The 14656-nt window shown below is 35.9% G+C and overlaps 1 protein-coding gene across 1 annotated transcript in view; it reads left to right on the forward strand.

The window, feature by feature from the left end:
* SRPX (sushi repeat containing protein X-linked) overlaps positions 1-10022 on the forward strand; it is a 99114-nt gene extending 89092 nt beyond the window's left edge. Inside the window, exons 9-10 of the mRNA XM_074214193.1 lie at positions 4074-4195; positions 9364-10022. Of these exons, the coding sequence (XP_074070294.1) occupies positions 4074-4195; positions 9364-9544 (303 nt within the window). The 3' untranslated portion in view covers positions 9545-10022. The remainder of the gene's footprint in view (positions 1-4073; positions 4196-9363) is intronic.
* The last annotated feature ends 4634 nt before the right edge of the window (positions 10023-14656 follow it).

Consider the following 14656-nt stretch of genomic DNA (forward strand, 5'->3'; position numbering starts at 1 on the left):
AACAGCTTAGTTCAACTGTTGACATAAGCATAAATAGAATACAAAACAGAATGTATGCATGCTTTTATTTTCTTTGATGAATCATGCAACCGTATAAAATTTGGAGATGTTAGGATCTGAGATACCACATCCTGAATATTTTGAAAATATAAGAACTTGTAGCACTTACTTGAAGTTGTTAATGTAGGGTGAGGATAGCCAATATAACTATAGGTGGAAGTCAGAATTTGCCTTTGTTATTGAAAAAGGGCTATAATCAGTGTGTATTTTTAGGAAAATTCCAACTGGTAAAACGTCATAATGAGTCTCTAAGTTTGATCATTACTACCATCACTACTAATCCTTTGATATATAAATGAGGAGCACATCAACTAATGATTGGAGACATAAGTTGCACAATTATATTTTTATAGTGAAGAATAAATACATTATTTCACTTGCCTTTACTAGAATTGTTCCATTCCATGGCCTGATTGATAGGAAACAAGACTATTGTAGATAGTCTGGCCCCTGTGGGAGTCTTCTGGTATTGAACTGGTTTCACTTCTTCCATATCAGCAAGGCACCACATGCACCATTATCACTGGGCAAGCACCAGAATATATTTGTTGTTTTTCAAAAGACATAATAGCATTCCTTCTCTCAGTGTTGTTATAATATGAAATGACATTTTTTCCTTCATCTTTGGTGAGAAATCAAACATAAATCTCTGAAGAGATGCTTCTCACTTATAAAATTTATTTTGCCTCTTTCCTTGAAGTCAGAATCAGTGGAGAAGTGAAAAGCAAGAAGTTTAGAAGGATTTTCTTTAACACTCATTCTGATGTTGGGGTTCATGTAACATAACCCTAGAGAAGGGGTAGCATGAGGTGGTGACTGAGCACTGACTAGGGGTCAGGAGTTTGGTTCTGCCACAAACTAGCTGGTTGCTTCAGCCTTTGAGTCTTCAGTTTGCTCATTAAAAAATAAGTTTGTTGGACTAGATTATCCCTAATTCCCCCTTCCTTAGGCAGCAAAAATGAATAGAATTTTGAACCTAGAGTCAGGAAGAATAGAGATTAAGTCCTTTAACCTCTCAGTCTGTTTCCCCTCCCTTCCCTCCCCCCCCCACCAAAGAATGAGGCTAATAGAATTAACTCCAGGGTCCTGAGGATCAAATGAGATAACATGTATACAGCACTTTGCAAATTTTAAAGCTCTGTGTAAATGCTTGCTATTGTTATTCTATTTCCTTTTTTATATCCTTAAGGAAGAAACATGTAGTATGTGATGATCTATTTCTAATGTTCATAAACTTTATGTCCATAAAACAATGTTGGGGTTTTCTTTGTATTCTCTAGCTCTTGTCTCAGTGCTCTGACTTAATAGTTCCTTTGTAAATGCTGCTTGGGTTTATTCAAATAGGTAGTAGACAGTTTATGCTCAGACTTTTAATTGTTTTTACTCTATAAAATGATAGTGTTAGGTTGGATTAAATAGTATACATTCCAATGTCATTTATTTATTTAGTTTTTTTTACAAGGCAGTGAGGATAAGTGCCTTGCCCAAGGTCACACAGCTAGATAATCATTACATATCTCAGATCCGATTTGAACTCAGATTCTCCTGACTCCAGGACTGGCACTTTATCCACTGCACCACCAAGCCCCCAAAGTTATTTATTAAACACCACTTCTTAGAACTATGCAGTTCCTTTTATTTATTTTTTGTTCATTCATTCATCTATTTGTTTATTTATGTTTATTTATCTCAATAGTAAAAGTCTTATAGAATGATCATTACTTATAGAGTTTATTGGTTTTAGTCTTTAAGTTTCAGCTTGTCTGAAGGGCTATTCCAGGACCAATAGGGAAAAGTTACAATGAGGCAAATTTAGGTTTGATGGAAGAGTGAATCTGATAGTAAAATTACCCCAAAGTAGAATGGATTTCCTTTGAAAGGAGTGACCTTGTCCTCATTTAAAGTCTCCTAGCAAAGATGATGATTTTATTAGATGTTTTGTTGAAATGGCCACAAAAGTACTTCCCTTCCAAAGCTGGAATTTGGTGACTATAAACCTGACATACCTACTCAGAGGTCCCCCTCTACCCTCTAATCCATCTAGTTCTGGAATCCAGTCAAACCCCAAGCAGAAATGTGATAGAGGATGTTTGGTCCCCAACACCCTTCCTTCCTTTGTCACATTCCCATCATTCTTGCCATCATTCCAACTCTTCACTTATTACCACCCCTACTTTGTTACTGAAGAGGTATGCAACTCTGTCAGAATCCCAGGATATAATCTCTTCTTTCTCTATTACTCCACCTAATGAGGCTTACCATTTCCCTGTTGATAGATATCTTAATAAAACACTTAGCATCCATTCCAATGTGAATAGCTTAAGATGTCACTCCTATTAGAGACTGAACTCCCAGTTGGAGTCCTTCAGTACCTTCTTAACCCCAATGGAGTCTACTGATGCAGAAATTCTAGGCAGGCTTGCTGTAAGCAGAGACTATTTCAAAAGCAAACTGCAGACCTTCCTGCCCAGAAGAGGGGCTATGACAATATATGTGATCTGAAAATAAAATTATATTTATTGGAAGATATTTTTATTTTTTATTTCAAAAAAAATCTATTTTAACTGCCTTGGCAACTTTCTTTCCTTTTTTATTACTCATCAGATTACTTGGCAAAATCTATCTGGTTCTATGTTTTTCAATCTTCCTCCTAGGACCAGCTCACATGATTGGAACGTTTTTTTCTTTTTCTTTTTAAACTTGTAAATATTTTTTCCCTCTTTCATTGCAAAGTCAAATTTAGAACTCTCTAGGGCAGCAGTAGGTTTTTTTTTTTTTTAGGAAAGTTTGACTCCATGGAGTTTTCAACAGTTCTAGACATAGACACAAAGGCTACCATTTTGTTCAGGTTTAAAAATAACTAGTGGAAAACTGCCTTTGGAGCCAGAAGACATGGGTTCATATTTTGCCTTTGTCATTATCAATGTTATTTTGGGCACATTAAAACCTCTTTGTACTTCAGATTTATCTAATTTGGAAAAGGGAGGGGCTAGAGTAAGATAATATTCTGCTCTAAATCCATGGCTTTATGATCCACAGAAAAGTATTTTAATGTATTTTTATTTCATTAAATATTTCCCAATTACATGTAAATTTTTTAGCATTTTTTTTTTAAATTTTGAGTTCTAAGATCTCCCTTTTCCATCACTCCCTTCACCCCTTGAAAAGACAGGCAATATTATATAGATTATACATGTGAAATCATGCAAAATTTATACACACATATTAGCCATGTTATAAAAGAAAGCATTAAAAACCTCAAAAAATAAAGGAAAGACATAGATTTCAGTCTGTACTCTGAGTTCATCAATCTCTCTCTCTCTCTCTCTCTCTCCCTGGAGGTGGATAGCATTTTTCACCATGGACCATAGGAAAATACTTAGGGATTACTTCCACTCATTATATAAACCAGAAGTTTGGAACTAGACTACTTTATGGGATCAAACATAAACTTCTGCATTTGTCATTTATAGCCACCCTTCACAATCTTCCTCCCTGTTTCCAGTATCATTGCTCTCATTGTTCTCCTTTAGATACTCTATAATTCAGCCAAACTGGCCTTTAGCTAGTCCTACACAGGATAGACACTCCTCCTGATTCTGTGACTTGGCACTGGCTGCCTTATCATACCCCAAATGCTTTTTTTTTCTTCTCTCTTATAATTCTTTATTTTCTTTAAAGATAGGTCCCAAAACCCACATTTAGTAGGATGGCTTTCATGATCTCTCCCTCTCCTCTCTGTAGGCATTAGGAATGAGTGCTTTTTCCATCCATACTTATTTTCTCCCCTGATAAAATGTAACATCCTTGAGGCCAGGGACTGTTTGATTTTTTTGTTTTTGTACATTGAGACCCTAGGGATATGACTAGATAAAAATAATAATTGATTAGTTGTCTTCACTTTGCAAAATTATTTTTTCTCCATTGACAACTTTTTCTTTGCCTATTTTTCTCCTGACACTAAGGATCTCATATCCTAAAATTATTCCTCTTTTTCATTTTGATCTTTTCAGCAGTCACAGTGTGGTCTGGACTTAAGGCACATCACAATTATCGAACTGGTTGGTACATATCCAACCCTGATAGGAAGAATAGGAATGAGGATCATGCCCCCAGCACTCACCCTCCAGCTCAGGTAAGAGAAAAATCACCTTTTATTTTCTTCCCAGCTATATATATATATATATATACTTTCCTTTGCCATTCTCTTTCTGGTTAACTCTAGTGAATTCCTTTTATTTTAAATTTACCCTTTTTCTCCTTAACGAATTTTTATGAGAAATCAGTCCCTAGTCTTGATTTAGAAAGGTCAAGGTCACCCTCTGCATCCTGGTCCATTACCAATCGTTATGACTCTGAACTTTGATGACTCAGGAAGAGAGAGTGAATCTGACAATTTTGTTTAATTCTGCCCCACTTAAATCCGATTCATGCATAAGTCAAGACAACACCCTCAGGATGTCCTTGCGTCTCTGAAATGAAGGACAAACAACAACAAAAAAAAACGATATCAAGCAGTGTGTGTGAAAGGAAGCAGAAAAAAATCCTCATTTCTTTTTGGTCAATGCATTCTGTGATGTGGAATTGTGGAAGAGCTCTGAAGACCTGGGCAACTTGTAGAGAGAGCTTGAACAAATAGCCAATGGAGCCTTCTCAGACTCCAAATCAAATCAAAGGTGTGTCCAAACTTTCAGCATCACAGAATAACATTTAAAAAACTCAATATCTAGACTCTTACTAGACATGAATACTGAACAGAGCAAAACAGGGAAGTGCAGAGATCTAGGGTTCATGAATGAAAATGTTATAATTAAAAAAAAAACTTTTGAGTTTGAAGTTCTGATTTCTTATATAGGGAGCTCCCTCTGCCAATACAGGGCAGCCCTGACATCTGTAGGGTAATCTAAAATTTGAGCTCTCCCCCCAAATTTGGGTTAAGCCTAAAACTTCCAAAAAAAAAGAATAGCCTTGAGTCAGAAGAATCTGAGTTAAAATCTGACCTCAGATTAGCTGTATGACCCTGGACATAATCCTGGTTACCTCAGTTTCCAATGCTGGAAAAGGAAATAGCAAACAAAAAAATCTTTGATAAGAAATCCAAATGGTATCATGAAGAATCAGAAACAGAAAAAAAATGAAACAACCGTACAACAATATTGTGATATCTGGGAGCTATTAGGTCTAGGGAGATTCAATTAATGCTTTGTGATGCATTATTAATAAATTCATCATTGTTATGATTACCAACAGTTTCTAAGATTCAAAAAGGAAATTTTTGAGGCGGGCAACTTTTGTACTTGTATTTGGTATATTGGTATTTTATAGACTTAGGATGTATATTTAGAGACAATTCTCTATAGTCCCAAAGCAAGGATATAATAGTGTGGTATAATAGGGATTTTAGTGGAAAGAGTAGAGAGCCTGGATTTGGGTTCAAATACTGCTTCTGATATTCCTTATCTTGGACAAATCACTTCTTTCCCTGGCCTTAGTTTCCCCATGTGTGAAACGAAGGAATTGACCTTTATAGTCCCTTGGAGCTTTAGATCTCTAAACCTAAATGTTATTCAGAGAGAATCACTGACTGTCATCTGCCCAGTGGCACTGATGTCATTTCCTTTCCACCTTTCATTGATAGTGAAGTCACATGCCAAAACTTGACCAACTAGTCTCAGTTCTTTTTCCTTTCATTTCCATGGGATGGGGCAGAAGCAAAGGTAGCAGGAGGTCTTTGGGACAGTTCCAATGATGCCCTTTGTGATCTCATTACCTACCAATCTGGGCATTGGTTCATCATCTGTAAATGAGGGGGGGTGATATAATTTTTATTATTCCTTTTGACTCCAGTGTTCTATTCCTTCTCTTTCTACTCCACAAACACCACTATTCCTTTTGTCTATACATATTAAAGTTAAATGATCTAAAATGTGGGCAGAAGAAAGGACTGATGGTATGCAAGGAGTTGGAAGAGAAGGAAAAGGTATCTATACCATGGATAGCCTTGAGAAGAGAGTGTGAGGCTCCTTTGAACTATCCACAGAAGGGGTTAATGATAATGATTCCATAGCACATTGAGATTTATAAAACATCTTTCCTCACAGCAAGTCTTTAAGTTCAAATCCAGTCTCAGATAATTATTAACTGTGTAACTTTGGACAAGTCACTTGATCCTGTTTACCTCACATCCAGGGACATCTCCAGATGTCCTGATTTATATCTGACCCCTGGACCCAGGTGGTTCCAGAGAAGAAAGTGAGGCTGGTGACTTAGCACAGCACCCCCTCAATCAAATCTGATTCACATGCTTGCTGTGGCATCACCTCACTGATTTCATGGCCTTCTTTGAGAACAAAGGACAAAATCATCATCATCATCATCATCATCATCATCATCATCGTCATCATCGTCATCATCACCACCAGATTTGTAGTACAAATATCTTTTAGTTTGTCAGAATGGATAGAGAGCTGGTTTTTCAATCTGGGTTCAAGCCCTTCCTTTGAAGTAAACTGGTTATATGACCTTAACCAAGTTATTTGACAGCTAAGTGATACAGAGGTGGCCTTGGAGTTAGGAAAACCTGGGTTCAAATCATGACTTATATATGAATTAGCTGTGTCATCCTAAGTCATTTAAACCCTGCCTGGTTTTTTTTTCATTTTTTGTTGTTTTTGCAAGGCAATGGGGTTAAGTTATTTGCCCAAGGTCAAACAGCTAGGTTATTATTTTTTTAGGTTTTTGCAAGGCAATGGGGTTAAGTGGCTTGCCTATGGTCACACAGCTAGGAAATTATTAAGTGTCTGAGGTCTGATTTGAACCTAGGTACTCCTGACTTCAGGGCTGGTGCTCTATTCACTGCACCACCTAACTGTCCCTCTTCATTTGTTAAGAAAGAATAATTGATAGTACCTACTTGCCAGGATTATTGTGAGGACCAAGTGAGAAAACATATGGAAAGTGCTTTATAAACCTTAAAACATAATGTCCATGCTAGCTGTTATTATAACTTAGCCTCTCAGTGCTCTGGCTAGTTCTCTAAGTCTTTTAAGTTGCAAGGTAATTGTTAATTTGCAGTGGTACAGGAAGTTTCCTATACTATGAAATCACATGTCTAGAGTTATTTTATTTAAGGTCAGCCTTCTCTGGAAATCAGCCCTGACTGTACAATTCTAATCATGAAGAGCTACTTGGGGGTGATAAAGGGTTAAATGATTTGCTTTAGTTTTCACACAGCACCTAAAAGCACCACATAGTCTGTCTGCCTGAGGGAGAGCTCAAGCCTAGGGCTTCCTGATTTTATGGCCAGTCTTTTATCTACTGTACCACACTGGTCTGTGTGTGTGTGTGTGTGTGTGTGTGTGTGTGTGTGTGTGTGTGTGTGACAGAGAGAGAGATATATACAGAGACAGAGAGACAGAGAGAGAGAGAGATACAGAAAGAGATAGGAAGGGGGAAGGAAGAAAGAAGGAAGAAAAGGAAGGAAGAAAAAAGAAAGGAACTGAGGAATAGAAAAGAAGAAAGGGAAAAGAAGAAAGAAAAAGAAATAAAGAGAGAGGGAAGAGAAGAAGAAGAAAAAAAGTAAAGAAGGAAGGGTGAATTGCTAATTCTTTTATGAAATAGGGGCAGGCAAGCCCAGTTCTTTGAACACTGGCTGAATGAGGTAGCAATCACTTTTTTCCATTTTATTTTTTTCCAAAATCATATAAAGGTAGTTTTAACATTTATTTTTTGTAAGATTTTGAGTTCCACAGTTTTCTCCCTCCTTTCTTTCCCTTCTCCTCCCCAAAGCAGTAAGGAATCTGATGTACACTATATACATGTACAATCATGTTAAATATGCAATCACTTTTTAATAAGACACAGGGAATGTAGGGAAAGCCTCACAGAAAATAGAGACAAACAGAAAAGACATGAAAACAAGAGAGAAATGATGGAAGAAGGCAAACAGAAATTGGGGGAGGGGAAGTAGAGGGGGCAAGAGATCAAGGACATCTCTCACGTAACTGTGGATCAGGATTGGGAGCCCTCAGTAGCATGGACTTAATGGAGATGGAAAGGGGTATGCTTGAGATCTCATTGTTGCAGGATTTTGGTCAGTTCCAGTCCAGCTCTTATTTTTGCCATCTTGGGGTTTTAACATATCCATGTCATCTCAATTATCAATATCATCTGATGTACAACTGATCTTACTGCAGATGTTTGGATTTACACAGCATAGGACTCAAAATTCCTGACAACAAAGACATGGATGACTTCCGCTGATGAAGCACAAATTCTCAGGATGTGATTTTTAGTTAATATTTGATACAATTTGTAAATTATTCCCTTTTGGCCTTTGGGAAAGTCTGTATGTGACTTCCAGGTTCCCCATTTGAAGATTACTTTCAATTATTGCCATCGTGTACTGGTTGCTTATAAGCTTGCTTACTATATTGACAAGAAGAATAGATTCGGGGGATTAGTACAAGATACAACTTTAGCTCTAAGAGGAAAGAAGGGACAAAGACTGAAAGACTGAGATTTGTGATCACAGGAAACCCAAAATTTAAAAAGAAACACTTAAGAAGAGATAAATCATAGTAACTGATTGCTGATCCTTTTCTGTCCTTTCTAGTCTTTATCAAACTAATCTATAAATGCTTCTTTTGCAAATATCATTATAGTGGCATCATCCCCTGATATCACGGTCCTCTTTGAGAATGAAGAAACATCACCACCACTACTGCCAACATAATGGATAGGTTCAATTTTATTTTAACTTTTCCTATACTTTACTTTAAGATAGAACCTCAATAACCTGACTTTGAGATGTGAATGGCATTATGATTATGAAGATAAATTGGTTTTCTCTCATCCAGCTTTACTGCACCATTTCATCTGCACTACTGTACATGGGTCTGAAGTTTCCCTGGCTATCCCTAAAGGGTCTTTTTCTAGTCTTTTGGTGAAATTGTTTCAGTTATCTATCCAATAAATCCACACATGTATGTTGTTATTCAATTGTTTTTCAATTGTGTCTGACTAGTCATGATCCATTTGGGTTTCCTTGGCAGAGACACTGAATGGTTGCCATTTCCTTCTCCAGTTCATGTTACAGATGAGAAAATGCAGAGAAACAGGGTGAAGTGACTTGCCCAACATCATACAGTTAATAAATGTCTGAAACTGGATTTGAACTCAGGAGGATGAGCTCTCCTGACCCACAAGCCTGGACTCCATATCTATATATCTATATATACATTCCACCAGAATGTTCTCAGAAATTTGACCTCTAACCCGGTTCTATATTTTGTTTGGTTTCAGGTTGTTACTGCAGATCCCTCTTAATACCTTCAGCATATTATTGGTGGATAAGCATGGCATGGATAAAGAACGCTACATGTCCATAGTGACACCAGTATCCCTTTTCAACCTGATTGACACTTTCCCCTTGAGAAAAGAAGAGATGGTTTTACAAGCTGAAATGGGTCAAGTATGCAACTGATGCTGGCAAAACCTGGAAACTTCTGAATGGTGAATGGATTCTGTTTCCCAACCTACATAATACCCAAAGCATGTCTTTCCAGGAAAATGTCACTGATGTACAGATTTCTTTTGTAATTTTAAAATTTTATTTTATTATGTAACTTCTTTGCATCTGAAAATGAACCTTATGTTTTTTGTACTTTTAGGTATCTCTGGAAAATTTCATACTAATAACAGAATTTAGAATTTCTAATTTTCTCTATCCTCATAGCATCCTCCTTCCACTGCTATCTCACTAAAGTGAATGACCTTGTACAGACTTTTATAGACTATGGCAACACACAAATCTGGGACATTTCATTCAGTCCATAATAGAACTATTTTACATTGTATTTTTTTAATTAAAACTTTTATTAATAAAATATTTTGGGGCAAATTCAGAATTGAGTATTTTGAATTTCACTTTGAATGTATAAACTTACCACTAATCATATAAACATCCAAATGGCAACCTGGCATTTACAAGAGAGAGACACAGACAGAGGAGAGGAGAGGAGAGGAGAGGAGAGGAGAGGGGAGGGGAGGGGAGGGGAGGGGAGGGAAGGGGAGTGACAGAGAGACTGAAAGAGAAAGAGACAGACAGACAGACATAGACAAAGAGCCAGAGACAGAGGGAGGAGGAGAGGAGGGAAGAGAAGGGAAGAGAAGGGAGGGAAGGGAAGAGAGAAGAGGAGAGGAAAAGAGAAGAGAAATTAGAATGGCAGCCTTGGTCTCACTCTCTCAGAGCAAAGAAGCTACATCTCACTTTTAGATTTTTAGGGGTACTCTTGAGGCATTCTTAGATTTTGAACTCATTGAGGATAGGGATGGTTGTTTGCTTTTTCTGTATCCTCATAGCTTTACAAAGCTCCTTGTACATACATAGTGGATGCTTTAAAATGTTCATAGATTGTGGGATATTCTCTAAAGCTATCAATCTGAGCTCTCATTCCACTGTATTTTGCTCACTTTCAACTGCCAGTGATGGATACCCCAGTTCTAAGTAACCAATAAACACATTCATTTTCTTCTACAAAGGTCTATTATTCTGAATATATAGCCAGATCTATGTACAGACATGTATCCTCAATTCCAGGAAACACTCTTTTTTCTTATATCATCTTACACTGTCTCTAAGGAGATGGAATTAAAAGTTAAAGCATTTCTTTGCATAGCATTCATTTTACCAAGATCAATTCCAACTTCTTTATAACTACTGGAATAATTAGATAGACAATCACTCAGCCATTCATATAGACAGACAAGCAGATGGACAGATAGATTGACAAATAGTGGGGAGCATTAAGTACTATTTACCAGATCCTGGCTAAGCATTAGGACCACATAAACAAGATGGGCTCTACCCTCAATGAGCTTCCCTGCTGATAGGATAAGAAAATATATAAAAGGGAAATGGAAAGTGGGAGGATGGTGGTAATGCATGAATAGGATCAAAGCAACTGGTGTGGAAGAAACAAGATGAGAAAATGAGGGCAGTGTGCAACCTGACTTGGGCTACTGGTAATGGTTTCAAGAAAGGACTTGACATCTACTGAGTGGACCTTGTAGGGGGATTATGCTCATTAGGGCAAGACAGACAATGTAGAAGTGGATTTAGATTGCAGTATGGTGAGATTGCTGTAGCTCCCTCTTTGCTCCCTTCAATTTATGCTAGGTGCACTTTTCTGTGTACCATCTGAATAAAATTTTAAAATGTGAGCAAGTATTCTATAACAACATATAGGACATATGACCAGGTTGGATTTATATTAGAAAACAACTAAATTTATATTTAAAAGCTCTAGTAAGCATAGGAATGAAGGTTTTCTAAATGCAGTAGGTTTTATCAATCTAAATTTAAGAGTAAATATTATTGGTAATGAAAAAAAGTTAGAAAACTTTTCAACATGATCTGTGATAATGCAAAGATGCCCATTATTACCACTACTATTTTAGATGGACCTAGTAATAGCACTAAGATATGTATGAGAAATGGGGGGAACATAGGAAAAGTGGAAACAAAATTAGTACTTTGTGCAGATATGATAATTGACTTAGGAAACCTAAAGACTCAGTCAAAAATTAACAAAAATAATTAATAAATTCAACAAATTTCCATAATATAAAATAAATCCACATAAATCACCTTCAGTCTTAGGCATTAGCAACAAAACTCAAGACAGAAACCTAGAAAGAAATCTCATTAAAAATAACTAGAAGCTATAAAGTATTTGGGATTATATCCACTATTATGCATTCAGGAACTAAATAAATCCATCTATAAAAATACTGTTTTCAGAAATAAAAATAGATACCAATAATTGGAGTAACATTAATTGCTCATAGTTGGGTCAGGCAAATATAATAAAAAATGACAATATTACTTAAATTAATTTACTTATGCAGTGCTATATCAATCAACCTACCTTAAGAATATTTTGTAGAGCTAGAAAAATAACAAAATTTGTATGGAAAACAAAAGGTCAAGAATTTCGAGGTTAATGATGAAAAAAAATCAGGAATCAGCACCACATCTCAAATTGAATTACAAGGAAGTAATCACTGACATGATTTGGTGATTGGTGAGAGGGGAGGCGGGGGAAGGGGAGGGAGAGGGAGAGGGAGAGATATTTGGGTCAGGAAGAATAGAGTTCAAATCCAGCTTCAAACACTGATTTGGGCAGTTCAATTAACCTGTGCCACAGTTTCTTCACCTGTAAAATGGGGATGTAGTAGCCCCTATCTCACATGATTGTTGTGAAGATTAAATGAGAGAATGTTTGTAAAGAACACAATTATGTGCTTGCCACATGGTAGGCAACATAAATATCCTTACTGTTTCTATCCTTCAAGTGCTAAACCTCACATTCCCCTAGAAGCAAATCAATGTATTTTTGGAGGTAAGGAAATAACAAAGGAAAGTCCCTTAAATGAGGAGAAGATAGAAAGGAAGCAGAGATGCACTATTTATTTATTTTGGGAATATGGAAGGGTTAGTGATTTCTTTAGTGTCTTAATGAGTAATAATAATAATAATAAAAACAATTTACAACTATATAAAACAATGACAGTAATATACAATATAGCAATAATAACCACATTTATATAGTACCTGCTATGTACTAGGCAGTAGGCCTAGTTCTTATCTCATTTCCTCCGCATAACAATCTTCTGAGGCTGTGGGAAAATAAGTTAAAAGCAGTTCAAGGATTAAAGAACTCAAGGGAGTTAAACCCTGGGTGTTAAGGAGCAAGAAGTTGATGGGCTTTGGATGGAAAGGAATGATGGGGTGTCATGGGGACCCATATGTGTGTGGGAGCTACAGGGAACAAATATGGGATTTTGTTTGTGGAGTAAATGAGCCCCTTGGGAGATCAGTTATTTTAAGCAAGGGTTGCACTGCTCAGGACTTCAATTTTGGGACAGGTTAGAAGGTTTCTATGAGCCTCTAGGCTGGCTGGCATCCAGGATATAAACAGATATAGTTCAAGTGATAAGATGTAATGGCATAATGAAGGCTAAATTCTAATAGTAAAAACAGGCTGTAAAATGTGTGTGGTATGGATAAAACATAAACAACTATAAAAAGGCAGATATCAAATAAATATTTTATAAATACAGACCCTAAAGCATATTCCTAGAATCACACTAAAGTAATCTTAGTCTTTTAATTTAAACTCTTAGCACTTTCTCTTCCATTTACCTGTCCTAAACCCAAGTTCTCTAAATTTGCTTAAGTTGTTAATAATAAATAAGGAAATCTAAATGAAAAAAATAACATCCTGAATTCTTAGGTTCAAGAACCAACTTTAGGAGCAAATGATAACTGTGTAGGAGGGAATGCTAAACTGACACAACAACCTTACATTTTGGAGATTTAGATAAGCAATCTTCAAGAAAAAAATTGTTCCTGCAAACATTTATTTATAAACTAAAAAAAATGGAATTAATAAGCTATATATGTCATTCAAATATTTTGGATATCAACAAATTAACAAAACAAGAAAATTTGAAAATTAAATAATTAAAATATATAGGGTATTAACTGACAAGGACATATTTTTTCATTGAAACTACTGAATACACTTTTTTTTAACAAAGACATGCTGAAGTTTCATGTCACAGTTGCAGATTAAAAAACAAAAAACAAACAAACATACAGTTTTTCAACCTATTCTTCTTCTGGACTTCTATACATTTTAGGTGACATAAAAACAAAAGAAAAAATACAAATACAAATAAACAAATAAAATCCATTCAGAAACTTCTGTATTTTCTCTAGCTGGTACCATAACCTTTATGAAGGGCTGAAAATGGGACTAAGAAATCAATGTTGCTGATGATCCAAGATGATTTCATAGAGCTCATGATGAAAAATACTATCCATTTCTGGAGATGGAGTTTGAATACAAATTAAATCATAATTATAATTTTTTTACTCTTTTGTTTTGCAACATAGTTAATAAGGAAATATGTTTTGCATAGTTTCATATGTATAGCTGATATATTTCTTGCCTTCTCAATGTGTGGAGGGAGGGTGAGAATTTGAAATTTTAAAAAAATGAATGCTAAAAAATAAATAATATGGTTTCAAAAAAATCAGTGTTGATTGAGAGGATAGAACAGCAGCAATGGGAAATAGAAATAGAATGGATGGATAGGGAGAGAATGGGAGGTTATCCAAGATATTAAAAAGAAGGAATTTGAAACCAAAGTTCTGGTATTTGATCTGCAATGTAGTATACAAGGTTGGTCCTGTAAATGGTATCAATTATCTGGAGTGTTTTTTTTAAATTATTCAGTTGTTTCATTCATGTCTAATTCTTTGTGACCTCATTTGGGGCTTTCTTCACAAAGATACTGGAGTGGTCTGCTATTTCCTTCTTCAGTTCATCTTATAGTTGAGGAAACTGAGGTAAACAGGGTTAAGTGATTTTCCTAGGGTCATACAACTAGTAAGTATCTAAGACTGGATTTGAATTCAGAAAGATGAGACTTCTTTTCTCTGAGTTTGGTACTCTATTGACTGCACCGTCTATTTGTCCTATTTATTCATTAAAGAAAATTTTAAATACTGTTATAAAACACTGAC

This window comes from Macrotis lagotis, chromosome 1 (genome assembly GCF_037893015.1).
Source record: "Macrotis lagotis isolate mMagLag1 chromosome 1, bilby.v1.9.chrom.fasta, whole genome shotgun sequence".
Taxonomy (NCBI): Eukaryota; Metazoa; Chordata; class Mammalia; order Peramelemorphia; family Peramelidae; genus Macrotis; species Macrotis lagotis.